The 15,983-nt window shown below is 51.4% G+C and overlaps 5 protein-coding genes across 5 annotated transcripts; 3 read left to right on the plus strand and 2 right to left on the minus strand.

Moving 5' to 3' along the window:
* Positions 1–2,670: 2,670 nt before the first annotated feature.
* PtrM4_114890 (SPRY domain containing protein) lies at positions 2,671–3,477 on the plus strand (the record flags this gene model as incomplete). The annotated part of the gene is made up of 1 exon (XM_001934872.2): positions 2,671–3,477. The coding sequence occupies one exon, from the start codon at positions 2,671–2,673 to the stop codon at positions 3,475–3,477; it is 807 nt and encodes a 268-aa protein (XP_001934907.2).
* Positions 3,478–6,938: 3,461 nt separating this feature from the next.
* Positions 6,939–7,548, plus strand: PtrM4_114900 (uncharacterized protein; the record flags this gene model as incomplete). Its single annotated transcript, XM_066108147.1, has 2 exons — positions 6,939–7,083; positions 7,142–7,548. 2 exons carry the CDS (start codon positions 6,939–6,941, stop codon positions 7,546–7,548), a joined length of 552 nt encoding a protein of 183 aa, XP_065961332.1.
* A 1,775-nt stretch (positions 7,549–9,323) lies between these two features.
* PtrM4_114910 (uncharacterized protein) lies at positions 9,324–9,470 on the minus strand (the record flags this gene model as incomplete). The annotated part of the gene is made up of 1 exon (XM_066108148.1): positions 9,324–9,470. The coding sequence occupies one exon, from the start codon at positions 9,468–9,470 to the stop codon at positions 9,324–9,326; it is 147 nt and encodes a 48-aa protein (XP_065961333.1).
* Positions 9,471–9,586: 116 nt separating this feature from the next.
* Positions 9,587–12,607, plus strand: PtrM4_114920 (BaeS, Signal transduction histidine kinase; the record flags this gene model as incomplete). The annotated part of the gene is made up of 3 exons (XM_001934875.2): positions 9,587–10,104; positions 10,183–12,403; positions 12,467–12,607. The coding sequence occupies 3 exons, from the start codon at positions 9,587–9,589 to the stop codon at positions 12,605–12,607; spliced, it is 2,880 nt and encodes a 959-aa protein (XP_001934910.2).
* A 1,322-nt stretch (positions 12,608–13,929) lies between these two features.
* Positions 13,930–15,729, minus strand: PtrM4_114930 (WD40 repeat protein; the record flags this gene model as incomplete). Its single annotated transcript, XM_001934876.1, has 1 exon — positions 13,930–15,729. One exon carries the CDS (start codon positions 15,727–15,729, stop codon positions 13,930–13,932), a length of 1,800 nt encoding a protein of 599 aa, XP_001934911.1.
* Between the last annotated feature and the right edge of the window lie 254 nt (positions 15,730–15,983).

The raw sequence follows: 15,983 nt of genomic DNA on the forward strand, positions 1-15,983 counted from the left end.
TCGTGGTTGCTGCAAATACCGCGGCCCGCTAATGCAGTCAAGCACGGAAGCCGGATATACTATAATGTATTGATTGACCCGTGGTTTGTGGGTGGCCAAAGCGATGTCGCAAAGTGGTTCAGTCAGCAATTCCACGCGACGGAGAGCGCAGTGAAGAGCGTAGCTGAAGTGGATGAGCTGGCGCGGCAAGTTGAGATTCTAGCGGGAGGGTTGAGATTAGGGAAGAACAGGAAGAGGAAGATGGAGGATACGGTGGAGGAGGAGAGTTTTATCGATTGTGTGGCTATTAGCCATGAATTCACGGATCATTGTCATAAAGAGACGTTATTGGAAGTTCACGGCGACGTGCCTGTTTTCGCAACAGAGGTATGCAGACTTACCACCATCATTCCATCCCATGCCAGCAGCCCTCAGAACTAACACGACCACCCCAGCAAGCAGCCAAACTAATAACCTCGTGGTCCCACTTCCGCACCGTAACAACAACCCCCCACCTTCGTCGACGACTCCGACTGGCACGACTACAGTCTCTCCCCCTTGCCCTCCTGGCTCAGCATATCGCGGCTAACCGCTGCCGCCGACGCCCTCTTCTACCACTCCGCCCTTCTCATAACGTTCGCCACGCACCCCTTCCTCTCCAACACAACACCAAAGAAACGCCTCTCATCCCTCAGCATAAACGGCGACGGCGCCGAAGACCTCGCCCCACACCTCAACGGCGAAGCAGCCGAATGTCTCATTTACACACCCCATGGTATACCGCATACGGCGCTTACCCCCGATAACGACGGCGGACCCGCCGCTGCATACCCTCGCTTTCCTGCATGGACTTCACGATATATCCATTTCTAATGCTAGTCAGCTTAATCTCGGCGCGAAGAATGGGGTCCTTGCGCAGAGAATGCTGAGGGCCAAGTATTGGGTTGCGACGCATGATGAGGTGAAGAGGGGAGGTGGGTTTATCAGTTGGTTTATACGGAGGAAGGTTTGGACGTTGGAGGAGGCGTTGAAGGAAGCTGGAGGGGACACGGAGTTTGAGGATGTTAGGTTTCAGGATATGGGGAATGGGGAGAGTAGGGTGCTGGAGTGATGGGTGGACGGAGGATGGAGGGAAGTTTGTTTTTTTGGCTATTGCTGTTGTTGCTGTATGGAATGGACGTACGCTATTTGTTGTGTGATGTGATGTGATGGATGTATATACCCCCGTGAGCGAGGTTTGGTAGTTTAGGATATGTAATAGGAGAGGGGCCCCTGGTTTGTGGAGGACATGGACGTGGTGAACGAAATTGTTGTACACAAGTAGTGTCTCGACGTCGTAATTCAGATTAAGTCAAGGCTACATTCGTTCGATTTAGCCGCTTATCTATATCTAGTAACAGACCTGTCAAAGGGTTTCAAGTACGAATGTCACTTGTCTCATTTGAACTACAGCACAGGGTGGACAGCTCGTTTATTGCGAGGAATCATGAGATCGTCTAGTGCGTGGGTGAGGGGCGGGGATGTGTCCTTATGTAGTGATGTCAGAGATATGCTAGGTAAGGTTGGGGCTAGGAAAGAAGAGGGGAGGTATAGGTTTATGTACTGTCTCTTTTTTCTCTAGGTGTAGAAGAGATTGGTCACTTCCATCTTCCTATTCGTCTCACTACCTTCCAAGGTTCTTTACAGGGAGTCCTGGGTCTAGCCACGCAGCTTTCTCACTATCCCGAAACTCAGGGTAACAGTTTGCTCGGAGTTTGTCGAAAGAATAGAGTTTCCGGGGGTTATGGCATTGCACTGTGTGGCTCATGGGGTGCTGAGCAAGGGAATTGAAGTAGTTGGCTAGAATCGCTTGGTAAGAGCATTGGGAATTGGGCGTTAGAATTCTTTGTTCAGGTTCCGGCAAGTGTTGCTGCAGGGGTGAGGTATGCGGGGAAGGAGGGGTGAGGGGGATGTTGTAGGTTGTGGCTTTGAATAGGTTATCATATCCTATAGGCCTAGTATGTATCTAGAGGTCTTATATAGCGCTATTCTAACAAACTTGATTGTAACAGATGTGGCACAGAGTGTTGGAGTCGGGCGCAGCGATGGAAGGGTACTGCCAAGCCTCTATGACGCAGTCGGCTATGGCAACCAACATACCTGTGCACAGCCACGACCGGTCACCTGTCCTACATCATCACTGTGCTGCGCCTACTTATTGGCAGTTTAGTGAATGGTTTGCCTGATTCAATCCACCTCAAAGTAACTGCAGGTCGCCACTTTTCTACACTACTGTTCCCAACTATCACCACTCCATAAGCCACCATGCAGGTGTTCAAGAAATTAAAGGACAAGATCAAGGGAGACGAAAGTTCTTCGAAGCCCTCCTACGGAACAGATCAGCATAATCTCATGTCGAACAATCCCTACTATCAACATTCTCAGCAGCAACAGCCGCAGCAGCATAATATCGCACCGACGGAGAAGTATCAGGCTCCTCCTGGTCCGCCCCCAAATCAGGGGTCATCTTCTTCAAATACTCAGTATACTGCCCCTCCCGGACCTCCACCGAGTCTTCAGTCTTCAGGGTACGCGCCTCCTTCAGGTCCGCCTCCTTCTTACCCACAGCAACCGCCTCCGAGCTGGGAACCTCCACCATATCACGACTGGACAGTGATTCCCGATACGGCACTTCTACCTCCTCCGCCATCAATGGGTTATGATAGTTCGCCAACTGCAAACGCGACTGCAGAAGAGGGCGACCGTGCGTTGGAGTGGACAAACACGTATCCTCTCTGGCCGCCGCAAAATCTCCAACCTAGCACCCACGCTGCAATCCAAAACGGTCAACTTGCTCTGCTGAAACCACCGTTTTGCGCCGGTGACATCCGTCCGCAGCCACAAGCAGGCCACTGGACATGCCGTACCCACGCCAAATGCCGTGACTCAAGCATTCTTACCAATCTTCCGATGTACAGTGTGTTTTGGGACTCACCGCTCAACACCCAGCGGTCCAAGACCATCTACTTCGAACTCAAGGTCCTCAACATTGGAAGAGGCGGCTTTTCTCTGTCGGAAGCAGACGCCGGCATCGCTATTGGCTTTGTCGCGCCCCCGTATCCCACATTTCGTCTTCCGGGCTGGGAGCGCGCCAGTCTTGGTGTTCATGGCGATGACGGCCGAAAGTACGTCAATGACGCATGGGGCGGCAATGATTTCACCACTGCGTTTAAGCCGGGTGAAACTGTTGGTATCGGCATTACCTTCTCTGTTCCGAGGAATCCTCCGTCATATGAACAGTCGCAGCAGGGTGTAATGCTGGATATCGATGTGTTCTTCACGCGTAACGGAGTCAAAGAGGGTGGCTGGGATGGCAATGAGGAGCTTGATACGAGGAGTGTGGGTGGTAACACTGGGCTGAGAGGAGAGTGTGACTTGTTTCCTGCGATTGGTGTGTTCGGCGGGGTGGATTTTGATGTCTACTTCCACCCATCTCAGTGGCTTTACAAGCCTTATTGAGCCAGGTGATAAATTAACAGGGAGTTTGACAAACAAGTAAAGGCGTGGGTGAGACATGTCGTGGTGAAAGAAGGACGCCTAGATAAGCACTCTTACTTCGTATATATATCGCTATTCGGACACTCTCTTCTTCTGAGTCCTTAGCTACTTATCTTCATAACAACTTTGCAACCCCAAGCACTGCCACTGATATCTTACCACCAATCTCATCCTCCACGACCACACCAACAATGTCTTCCACCTCGCCCCAAGACTTCGGCTACCCCCTCATCCTCGAAGACTACACCCCCGTCCCCTCCCCCACAACCACCCCCAACCTCTGCGCAACCTGCCACACCCCGACCCCCCGAAAATGCAGCACCTGCAAAAACATCCGCTACTGCTCCGCCACCTGCCAAACCACCGACTGGCCCTTGCACAAACCCGTTTGCAAACGCTACCTCGCCTCTCTCACCCAGCGCCCAGAGAAAACAACAACCAGACGCATCCTCTTCTTCCCGCTCTCGGCCACAAAACCCACATTCCACTACCTCACCTTGTCCACCAACAACGCCACACCAACACCAACACGCACGCCAAACTTGTCCTCCTTCTTCCCCGCCGTGCCCCTCACCGAAACAAAGAAACTGTCTTTCCACAACCGCTACCTTCCCTTCTTCGTGCAACTCACATACGATACCAATCCCGCTGGCACACGCGCGTTAGCCTTGAACAAAGCGCTGGGAGCGCCGTTCCGCGGGCCGGTGGTAGCGATGGTGTTTGATGCTGAAGAGGGTGTTGGTGGGTTGCCGTTGGATATTGATACTACTGTTTTGCGGGCGCTGAGTGAGTATGTGGGGGTGTGGAGGGAGTATCAGGGACCGGTATTTATTGAGGTATGTGTGTTTGGTGAGAAAGGGGGATTAAGTAGAGAATTGAGCTAACAGTGTTTTGTAGCAGCCGCAGGAGAAGTATGAGGAAAAGGAGTTGAGGAGAATTTTGGGGAAGGATTGGAAGGGTGGGGCGGTGGGATAGGTGGATGGGATGGAGCTCTGGGGATGGTGGGGAAGACGTTGGGGATGGGTAGGTTGATTTATGGGTGGAGATAGGATTTACAATTTTATATCCATGTTTAGGTCAAGTGTAAGCGGGAGAAGAAGATAATTTGAGACTAAGCTGATAACGGCACAAAAATGATGCCTCTAAAAACGTTCTTTGCTCTAAGCCCTGCCTGTACCCTCGTCGACCTTCACAGACAGTGCACCACACTAACCGTCCTGGACCGACTGCCTAGATTTTCGATTCGCCAAAGTTGACACATAGTCGTTGCTACGCATCGACCTAAGAGTCTAGCTCGTAGGCGACGCCGGCTCAGACACACGCTCTAACGAACGAATCAGCTCAAAGTACTTCTCATCTGGCAACTGCAGCTCCAACATGGTAGCAATATCATGCTCCAGCAGGACCTCCTAATGAGGCAATCCACGACCCAAAACAATGAGATATTCAGTCACAGGAATGCGATGCACTAGAGGAATTGACTGTAGAAGCTTGGTGGCAAAGTCCTTTACATCTCCACCGCCCAAGTCCCCAGCTCATTCATGGCACGGGCCAAAGAGCGTAGAAAGTTGAAATGCTTGTTTTCAGCCTCTGGGGATGGATTGTCACCGTTGAATATGGCGGCTCGAACATCATATTATTTATCATCAGAGAACCGAGAGCGTAGGCCGAGGGGCCGCTGATATGAGCCTCTACAATATAAGGCATGCCTAGGTCATTGCAAAGGGTCGGTTCGTAATCGGAAGTTTCTGCAATAGGCGTATTGGTGTGACGATTGAATGTAACGCACCATATCCGTCTCGCGCTCCAACATGTGTTCGTCTTCTTGGGACCACAGCTGTGGGGTAACCACGAGCTTGAACACGAACGATACAGTCCTCAACTTTGGAATTGCGGAAAATATGAACGAGAGTGGCGCGATGGAATGAGCTTTCGCGATGGGCAGTGACTGCGATGTCACTAAGCTTCATCTTGCGTAAAAGAGTGGGTGCCATTAGAACAAGCTTACAGTACTGCGCGTCTGGAATAACACGGACTTGCTCCCACTTGCTGTCATCATCTTCGTCATCGCTGTGGCTGTGGCTGCTGTGGCTGTTACTGCTGCTGCTATGCACATCCTCATCGTCGTTTCTAGTGGCAGCAATTTCGGTAGCAACGCTGGAGTGTGGGGTAGGAGATTCCAACGAGGCAGTCGGGTTCAAATCCCAAGACGATGTCAAGTTAGAAGAATTTGAGACATCGGCTCCAATATCGTTATGACTAGATGGCAACTAACGGTATCCTAACAACTCTGGTGTAGATGACGTATGGATCGACGAGAAGGGCGACAATATTCCCGACTGCGTGATGTCTAAAATGGACTCGTTATTCTTCTTTCAAAAAATTTAGTTGACTGTGCAATAGAAAAGCGCCTTGAAGGCACGCTTAGTCCGAGAGTCAAGCCCCTTCGGCTGTCCTACCGTATCTTTCGAGAACGAGTGTGAAGCTTGAGATGAAAGCGGTGGCTCCGATGGCTTAGTCCTGACTCCTAATAGTATGAATTGGAGCCGTTATATTTGGGGTCATAGTGTAAGCATTGATCGAGCACTAAACAACATGTTGAAGCTAGTAATCAAGTCTAGTGGGTTTTGTGTAATGAGATGGATTGTGATTTGTTGAATAGATATTATGAGGAAGGAAGTGGTCTCTTATACACTTAGGCGTAACCCGGTGATATAATTGGAAAATGTCAGCCGGGTTGCCGTAGCGAGCTGTTTTGACCCGACAGTGATTCTCTACGGGGGTTTGATGAGGAGTAGAGATTTATGATCTAAAAGAATGTCTGCAAGTCCTTTGGCTGCCATTTAGAAGTGATTTGCTACCTATCGAGCGTCAGTATATCTTGTACTAACAATGAGAATGCAAAATGCTCTTGCCCTGAACCATATTGAAATCACTGTAGTGAAACCCCTGGACTTACACCAAATAGGAGCCTGATACATGATACCATCACTAACCCAGAGGGTTTCACCTTCTTTTCCGAAGTAAGGGAGTTGTATATGAGAGGCATTCATGCCCAACGAAATCAGGCGGAAGACATCATGCTCTGAGCCCCTGGCATTAACATGAATATAAGACACTCCCACAAGTAGACTCCGCAACAATCAATTCAATCCGGTCACTCTCCTAGACCCACTTACCTATCTAGGTAGGGCTTAAACTCCTATAGGTAACTACTAGGCTTAAAGCGGTAATCAATCAATCCAATCTGAACCTTCTAGGACCCACTTAATTGATTGTTGCGGACTGTGCCCACAAGATATATATTTCGCCTTGACCGTGGACCTTGTAGTTCACTAATTCCATCAACGTGACATAACAACACAAACCTCCTTCTCATCAAATTTAAATCGAGCCTGAGAATGAAGCGGACTAAACACCGTATGCGTGACCAGACTGGTACACATGTTTACCATATCTTTGAGGATGACGAAATCATAGACGGCCAGAACATCAAGAAGTTTGACCGTCTTGTCCATGGTCCCAATGTCGACGCTGACGATTGGGGACCTAACGTCACAAACATCCGTAAAGGCACTACTACCAAAGTGCTTCATCATTGCGATAGTCATGTAAGAACAGCTAGTTGCTTTGGTCAAGGCCTACATCAGAAATACTGTCCTTGCTGGGACTATTTATATCAAGAATATTGGTTGGGTCCGATGTGGCATGGAGATAAAAGTAATGTCAGTTGGCTGCAGCAGACATCAAAATGACGAGATGAAGAGGGTCTATGATAAGCTCCGAAGGAAAATTCCGGTATACGGTAGAGAACTCAACAACCCAAATATTGCTTTGACAGAAGACCCCGCCCAAGGACCTGTAGACCTAAAGGAGGTGGCTCGGAAAGCTGTTGAAGAGATGGAAGAGGAGCTGGCAAGTGGCCGCGAAGTAGATGACAGCATGTATCCGCATCAGAAAATTAAGGAACAAAAGCGCAAGGATTGTTATAGACAAAAAGACATAAAAGAAGCTAATCGTCAACAGAAATAGGTAGCTCAGGGTGTTGTTTCTTGTCATCGAGACATCTGTCTTCCTCAGGCAGGAAACGAGAGTTTGAGAGACGCAGCACGACTGCTATGTTCCAGTGTTGATCTGGTACAGGAGAGTCACTGTCTGGCGCTAACTACTTCCGGCTAGCTGCGGAACACCTGCTGTCATAACTTTGTAATTTACAAATCGTTCGTAGAGCTACTCCGTCGCCTGGCAGGTGCAACTTAGTCGTATCTCAATGATTGCCCAAATTGATAAGGCCATGCACAGACAGTCAATCGGCCTGTGTGTTGCCATTGTGGCCTGTTATTCTACCACAGCCACTGCGAAATCTGCCATCGAGTCTTAGAGTGTTGGGGGCGTTTTGGATACTTGCAGGAATGATTTTCTCTCAAGGGATAGATAACAGCGTCTAGACCATTTACTTTCGTAGCATGGCGCTTAAAATGATAAGACTGAAAAAAAGATCAACATCTACTCACTCCCGAATTTGATTACAACAACAACTAACTGATATTTGTCAAACATCGTGTGTGCTGTTATCCAAACCCAAGTCCTCGGAACCATGGAAAAGAATAGGTTCAGGTATCGATGAAAAAGAAGAATATGATGCTTCAGAGTTTTCCATTGTATAGCCACAGGGCTGGAGAATCGCAAGAAATTTGTTCGTATGCGCCCCCTTTGTGCCTCATGCAAGTCGCCGAACACGAAAGTTAAGGTTTTAATTTTCTTGCCGCATGGGGAGCTGGGGGTGAAGGATGTCGAGGGTTCGTGCAGAAAGGTCTAGACCATCTATGACCATGACGCTCAGTATCACATCGTCTCGGATTGGCCTCGTATGGAATAGTAAGCGGAATATAGTGTCGCCCAGCTTCGAAATTGGCTACTCAAGAAATGTTTTCGGCATGGCTAATGAGACAATCTGCCTCATTTTAGTTTGTGCTGATGATGAATTTCCGCAAACAGCAATCCCCAGAATTTCCGTTCTTTGCGGCTCTGGGATATCCTTGATGATGCCGGCGAAATCTGATGGAAAAGTAGCACTGTGAGTATGTAGATTATTTCGAGTTCTTGGGGCATAATCCGGCTTCCCACAAGGAGGATGTTGCTCGATTCACAGAAGACGGGAGTGTCAACACGGATGATACAGCACAGGTGACAGGCCGCTAGGAAGTGTTGTCTGGTGCGTTGGCTGCCGTACCCACGCAGCATGTACTTACTTGATGGATTCCTGACTCTGGCGACAAGGATAGACTGCCCTTGGGTGTCATTCAACAGCAAGAACAGGGCGCCTTGGGAGCAAGGCCACGGCACGCGACGCCCGTCCTCGAAGCTGGTGGGGCATTGCGCACTGTGCAGCGGTGCATGGTTAATGTGGAGAGAGATCAGCTTGCATGTCGTGATAGCTGCCGACAAGACTGCTTTCGCACGAGTACGTCAAGAAACGAAAGCTCAAACAGGGTCTTGGGCGATCTGTATCATGAGTATAATGGTATAATCTAAGACGGAAAGGCGGTATAGAATGCCCAACCGCGGTAAGGCCCAAGGGCGTGGTCCAAGGTCATGGTTCCCTGCGTCGGCATGCTGGAGATCGGTCGATGATCAGGAAGCGACTAAGCGCTTGTGGCGTCGGATGGTTCGCCCCGCCTACGCATGCTCTGTTTTGCTGCTGTTTGACGACTTTGTACTTGAACAGCCAGGTGCTAATTGCCATGTACAGCGCGTGGCCTCAACAGAGTTCACACGAGCGGCAGGGCGAGGCGGCTCAAACGTGGTCATGTGAGGCGTGGCGCATCGGAAACTGGCAGATCGTGATATTTTGCATTGGCGTCCCAGTCCCGTGCCCCCTCTGCAGCCCCGACGCACGCCTGGACAGGCGCCGAGAGAAGCACCGTCGCTGTCAGTACTAAAAACGATGGCATGGCAATAACTTAACCGGGTCCCTTGTCTCATGGCCGCAAACCTCGATTCCTTTTGAGAATGCAGTTGCCACTTCTTGTCCCTCCTGCGATCGTCTCCTATATGCTGCTGCGGCTCCATGCAGATGCTTACCCCACCACCTGAAGATGGAGGTATCAGCCTTCGCAACCACACTCCTGACCAAGACTGCGCCTGGACCCATGGCTTGCCCCAAACCGACCATGTGCGCTTCTTCCAGACGACAGATTGGTCGTGTACCGCCCTGGGACCACTGGAGAGCTGGAGTTCCAACCTGAGGCTATTCGCAACCTTTGTGCTTTCAGATTCCCGACCCGCATGTCTCTGGTGGGGAGATATCTCAAACCTCACTGCCATATACAACGAACAGTATGCGCAACTAGCCGCTGGCGTCCACCCAAAACTCATGGGCTCTCTCTTCCAAGATGGCTACCCAGATCTATGGCCGTCCATCCGCGCCTACTTTGACCAGGCCACGAGGACTGGCACTGGTGTCAACTATAGTTCTGCCACCTCCACCATCGTAGAGCGCAAGGGATATCGCGAAGAGGCCTTCTTTTCAGGCGGCTTCAGCCCTGTGGGCATGCCAGGTGCACCCGAGGGCTTCATCAACACCGTGTGAGTTTTTGTGGACCCTGGGTTTTCAGTCTCGTGACGAGCATGACAAATTTTAAACAGCACTGACACCAGCACTAGCTATGAAGTCACAAGTCAGAAACTGGCCGAGCGGCGCACAAATTGCTTGAACAAGCTCGCTTCAGTTCCCTGCCAGTCCGTCGACGCGGTTTGTTCCCACATTCTCGCTACGCTCGAGACGAATGCCTACGATGTACCCATGGCTATGCTCTACAAAATGGAGGAGAGTGCGGGATCTAACATGTTGAAACTGCATGGATACAGGGGTTTGCCAGAAGGCCACAGACTCTTAGTTGATACAGCGACCATTGACAGCGAGGAAGGGCTGGTGCCGGATATGCGCCGAGCTGGTACGGACCCCGTGGTCATCGATCGCGACGAGCGATTCGCGTCTACCTGTTGGAAGGGCTGGGGCGCGCCTTCTAAGAAGATTGTCATCTTACCCATCATGTGCGGTTCGCGTCTTTTCGGCTATCTCGTTTTCGGCACCAATCCTTATCGCCCACACGACGAGATATGCGAGCAATTCATCCGAGACCTGAGTCGCATGGTCTCTAGCGTTGTATCCCACGCAACCGACGCCGAATCGAACAAGAGGCGTCAGGAGCAACTTGAAGCGGATCTTGCTTTTAGCGATCTTAAGCTACGGCATCTTATCGATCATGCGTCAGTAGGCATGTGCCATGTTTCTCTGGATGGATACATGCTCTGGGCGAACGACCACTACTATCAATTAGCTGGGAGGTCCCCCTCAGATCATTCAGTTGACCTCGCTTTCCTCGATGCGTTTCACGACGACGACCGCGCCAAAGCAGAAGAGATGTGGGAACGTCTGCTAAAGGGCGCGGACCACATCACGGCCGATCTACGCTTGAAGCGACTATACACGCCTCCCACAGGCGAGCCTGAGCCCGCGCAGCTCCAGGTTCTTGCCTTTCCATACCGCGATGAACATGGCAATGTGGCGAGTGTAATGGCTTGCACCACAGACATTAGTCGACTGTGCTGGGCGCAGAAATTCCAAGCTCGATTAGCCGCCGAGGCCAGAGAAGCGAAACGACAACAGGAAGCCTTTATTGATGTGGTATCGCATGAGATGCGGAATCCGCTGAGTGCCATTGTACACTGTGCAGATGCCATCACGAACACGGTTGAAGAATGCCGGGCACAGCTGGCCGATGCACCCAGGCCCGTTCTCGATACTTTGGATGACAACTTACAAAGCGCAAAAATCATCATGCAGTGTGCGAACCACCAGAAGCGCATCATCGACGACGTTCTCACCCTGAGTAAACTCGACTCCATGCTCCTATCGATAACGCCCGTGGCCGTCAAACCCGCAAAGCTCGTTGATTCCATCCTCAGCATCTTCCATGCTGAGCTCAAGACGAACAAGATCACCTGTAGCGTCACACAAGACCCGTCTCTCTCGGAGCTGGATATCGACTACCTATGTTTCGACCCATCTCGAGTGACGCAAATCTTCATCAACCTCCTAACCAACGCCATCAAATTCGTCAAGCCGTCGAAAGAGCCCGCCATCTCCATCCGCTTCGGCGTCAGTAAATCGCAACCACGCAGTCTCTTCCCCGACAACATGTTCTGGGCCACAGACGGCAAGCAAGATAGCGACGTAACCAGCAACCCGGACTGGGGCACTGGCGAAGAACTGTATCTAACCTTTAGTGTAAAAGATTCAGGTATCGGCCTCCAAGAAAAAGATATTTACAAAATCTTCGAACGATTCCGTCAAGCAAACGTGAAAACACATGTCAAATACGGCGGCAGCGGCCTCGGCCTCTTCATCTCCAAGGAGCTCACCGAGAAACAAGGCGGCGAAATTGGTGTATCCTCCATCCTCGGCCACGGCTCCACATTCGGCTTCTACGTAAAGACGCGACGCGTACAACGCCAGCCCAAGACGATAAAAGAGATGTTCCAACAAGCTGGTAAACACGAAGCTGCGGCTCGCCAACTCCACGTCCTACTTGTCGAAGACAACATTATCAATCAACAGGTCTTAGGCCGCCAGCTCAGAAAAGCCGGCTGTCACGTCTCCGTCGCAAACCATGGGCTGGAAGCTCTCGACGCCCTAGAACGCCAACGCTTCGACATCGTACTCATGGATCTAGAGATGCCTGTCCTAGACGGCCTGGGCGCTATGCGTCGGATCCGCCAGAGAGAAGCTGTATTGCACACGTCTACGGTTCGTTTGCCTATCATCGCCGTTACGGCGAATGTACGCAAGGAACAGATTGATACCGCTATTGCAGCTGGTGCAGTGAGTTTTTTTTCCACTTTGCTATGTAGGGAAGGAGAGAAGTAAACTAACACCCACCCACAGGACCGCGTCATGCAAAAACCATTCAAAGCCGCAGATCTAGTCTACATGATGAAATCCCTCATGCCGCAATTAGAACAACCCCTCCGTATCGATCCGCCCACGCCAGGCGTGGAAATGCATTCCAGCGCCTTAATCCCCTGAACACCACCGTCAATTCCCAACCGAAATTTTCTTTGCATCACACATGCAGTATTTCTCCGCTGCCCGACGACGACGACAAACATGTCGTAACCCCAGCGTAATGCGCGCTTTCCGGTAAACAGGAATTCTCCAGCGGTCGACTGATCGGCTCGCTCGGCAGCGTTAGTGCATAGCGTGACTGCCTTGAGCAGTAAGGATCTGTATATGGAGTGGAACGATCAATAATTGCTACTTTAGCTTTGGGGTCGGTCGGTCGCGTTTGCGTTGGAAGCGGTCGCGGAGCCGAACCAATCCCAAGTTGACGGTGGGGCGGGGATGATCCCGACTCCGGGGTTAATTAACTGGGGAGGCGGGAATGTGAGGAGAAGAGGGGGTTTGTTTGTGATAGAGTGGGAGTTGTTGGGGAGAAGCAATGGCATATGTCAGACTGAGTGGTTTTATAGGTATAGGCCAGGGGAAGAGGGAGAAGGTTGTTACCGTCACGAATGAATGAAACCCCCATATGCAAAAGCAATATTTGAGATGCAGAAATACGGTTGGTTGAGTAGAAGCTCGGGTTAGCTTCATACACCACGTATACTGGTGACCCGGGCTTCCAATCGATCCAAACATTCTTCTGCATCTCAAATGCGGTTCTTCTCCATCTACAATTATAACTCTTATCCCGTCGCGTGAGAAGCAAGTGAATGACAGCAGTGCATAAAGAATATTATTCAAAGAATTTTCATTGATACTTCAAGATTTACTGACTAACGCCCATCACATGTCGCAATCCCACATGTGGCCCAAAAACACCCCAGCACGCAAAAGACCAGCGCACCACTGGAACCAAGTAAAAAGAACCAGTTCAAAAACTCCCTCGAAAAAAAGACCCAAGACTGAGCCCGGTTGTCATCTCTCTTCCTTTCCCAAGATATCGTAAAAAGTCATGAACTTTGCCATTGTCCATAGGATGCTCAGAAGGCCAGTTATTGTTAATTTCAACGCCTTTGTGTAAATGCTTCCGAGACGCCTCGCTTGCTAAGATGTGTTGGACAAGAAAAATCCATTTGGGAAAACCAAACCCAGCCCATCATTGTTGACAGTTGTTTCCGAGGGTAGATGTGGAAGGTCCTGATTTAGGATCGCGTCACATACCCTTAAACCGAGATGTGATACTTACCAACTTACCGTTGCGCGTAGAGTCGGATGATTTGATACCAGCTCCATTGCGCAAGCCGGTAGTTGGAAATGTCCATAGACATTTGTGACTGATACTGAGCCAAATGCTCCTCTCAGGGTTGCACTAGATTGTGCAAGCTCTTCACTCAACCGCAGTGGACTTAACGGATGGTCATCTGCTTGGTGGCGCTGGGCTTCATGGAAGCAGAGCCAGCAGCGGCGACGGAAGGCTGGCCGGGCTTCTTCTCGAAGATCTTCCAGAACTTGAGAGACTCATCGGCAGCAGCGGTAGCGAGCATCTGACCATCAGGGCTGAGGCAGCTGTGAAGGACACGGGACTCGTGGGCGGGAACCTCCATGTTCTTGACGCCGGAGGGGTAGCTCCAGATGCTCAAGCTGTTGTCGGGGAAGCCACCGGTGCTGACAATCTCCTTGTAGTGGGTGCTCCATCGAAGGGAGGTGACCTGGGAGTCGGTGGGGATGTGGTTGATACGCGCACCGGTGGTGGTGTTCCAGAAGTAGATCTGACGATCGTTGGATCCACCGCCAGTGGCCAGGAGGTTGGATTGCCAAGGGCACCATGAGACGGCCTTGACGGCAGCACGGTGGTTGGTCTTGGTGAACTTGGGGGCAGCAAGGGCGCGAGCGTCCCAGATGTTGACCATGTTGTCGTTGGCACCAGTGGCGAGCTGGGCACCGTCGGCGCGCCACTCAAGGCCGCAGACCTCTCCAGTGTGAGAGACGAGCTCAGCGATCTTGTGTTGAGCGATGCGGACATCGTGGTTGTAGACCAGTCCTGAGCGAGCACCAGTCGAGAGAATGTGCTTGTTCCATCCCATAACACCAACACGGGTCTCGTGACCGAACATGCTACGAAGCTTGGTCTGCTCCTCGACATCCCAGATCTGAACCTCACCCGTGCCGAGACCGACACCAACGTAGGCACCGTCACCGGACCACTTGACGGAAGAGATGTAGGTATCCGCAGGGCACTCAAGAAGAGAAGCTACGGAACCGGAGTCGGCTGACCAGACGTAGACGGAGCGCTCGAGACCAATGGCGACTTGGTTGCCAGAGGACCAGTCGAGAAGGTTCAGGTAGTAGTCATCGACCAGACCGGGAGCATCGAGGACACGCTCGGGTGCTGACGGAATGCGACGACGGCTCTGTGCGTTCGCGGCGGTGGAGGGCTTGAGGGGACGGTTGTACTGGGTGCGAAGGTCGATGGGCTTGGATGACTCTGGAGGCGCAGGCTTGAATGCAAGAATGCGGGTGTTGGTGTTGATATCGCATGCTGAAGCGAGTGTGGACTGGTATGCAGCTTGGCCAGGAGCAGGCTTCGCGCGTGACCGGCCCTCCTCCTCTTCGTCGTCGAGGCTGAGGCCCTCAAGAGATAGTGTGATATCCTCCTCTGAACCGCGGCCACCAAGGTCGAATGCGCTCGCAGCGTTGGCCAGCACAGCTGAGCCCTCAGCCTTGGAGCTAGACTTGGGACGCTGCTCAACATCGAGCTTGCCTGCGCCAGTGCTGCGGATGGCCTCGCTTGCAGTCCGGTTGGGGATGAAACGGTCGGCAGCGTTGTATGTGATGCGGGTCTTGGTAGGGCGAGCACGGATGACACCTTCCTTTTTCTCCTTCTTTGCCTTGGTAGCTGCCTTTGATGAGGCGTTGGTACCAGTTCCGGTGAGCGACCATTCTGATACACCGAGCTCTAGCTTGCGGGGAGTGTGGTTGCGAGCAATGTTGGACTTGGGGGAGTCGCGGGTTGTCTTGGAGACGGAGCGCTGGATGCGAGCCATGAAGTTGCCGCCATGGATCGACTCGTGTGCCTGCACATCGGGAGTCTGTGTCCGGGGGGTGCGGGGAGAGGGCGTCAATGGTATCCGACCGCCAGCGGTACGAGTGTTGAAGACGGAGGAGCGGTTCTTGACCGGAGTCAGGCAGACTGCTGAGCTTGCCATGACTTGAATAGTCGTCTGCTGAAGTGGTATTAGTTACGAGCTCAACGCATTGTCGCTGGGTAGTCATACAGTATGGGGGCTGTAAGTTGTAAAGATTAGTATTAGACAATGCTGTAATCGATGCTCTAAAGTATTGATTCGAAAGTAATTGATTGGTTTGTGATCTGGAGATGGAGATGCAAGGAAGTGCGGATGGTGTGGAGAGAGTGGTAATGAGCATGTAGATGGGCAGGTATGGGGGCGTTTAAGTATTC

The sequence above is a fragment of the Pyrenophora tritici-repentis genome, chromosome 6 (genome assembly GCF_003171515.1).
Source record: "Pyrenophora tritici-repentis strain M4 chromosome 6, whole genome shotgun sequence".
NCBI classification, from domain to species: domain Eukaryota; kingdom Fungi; phylum Ascomycota; class Dothideomycetes; order Pleosporales; family Pleosporaceae; genus Pyrenophora; species Pyrenophora tritici-repentis.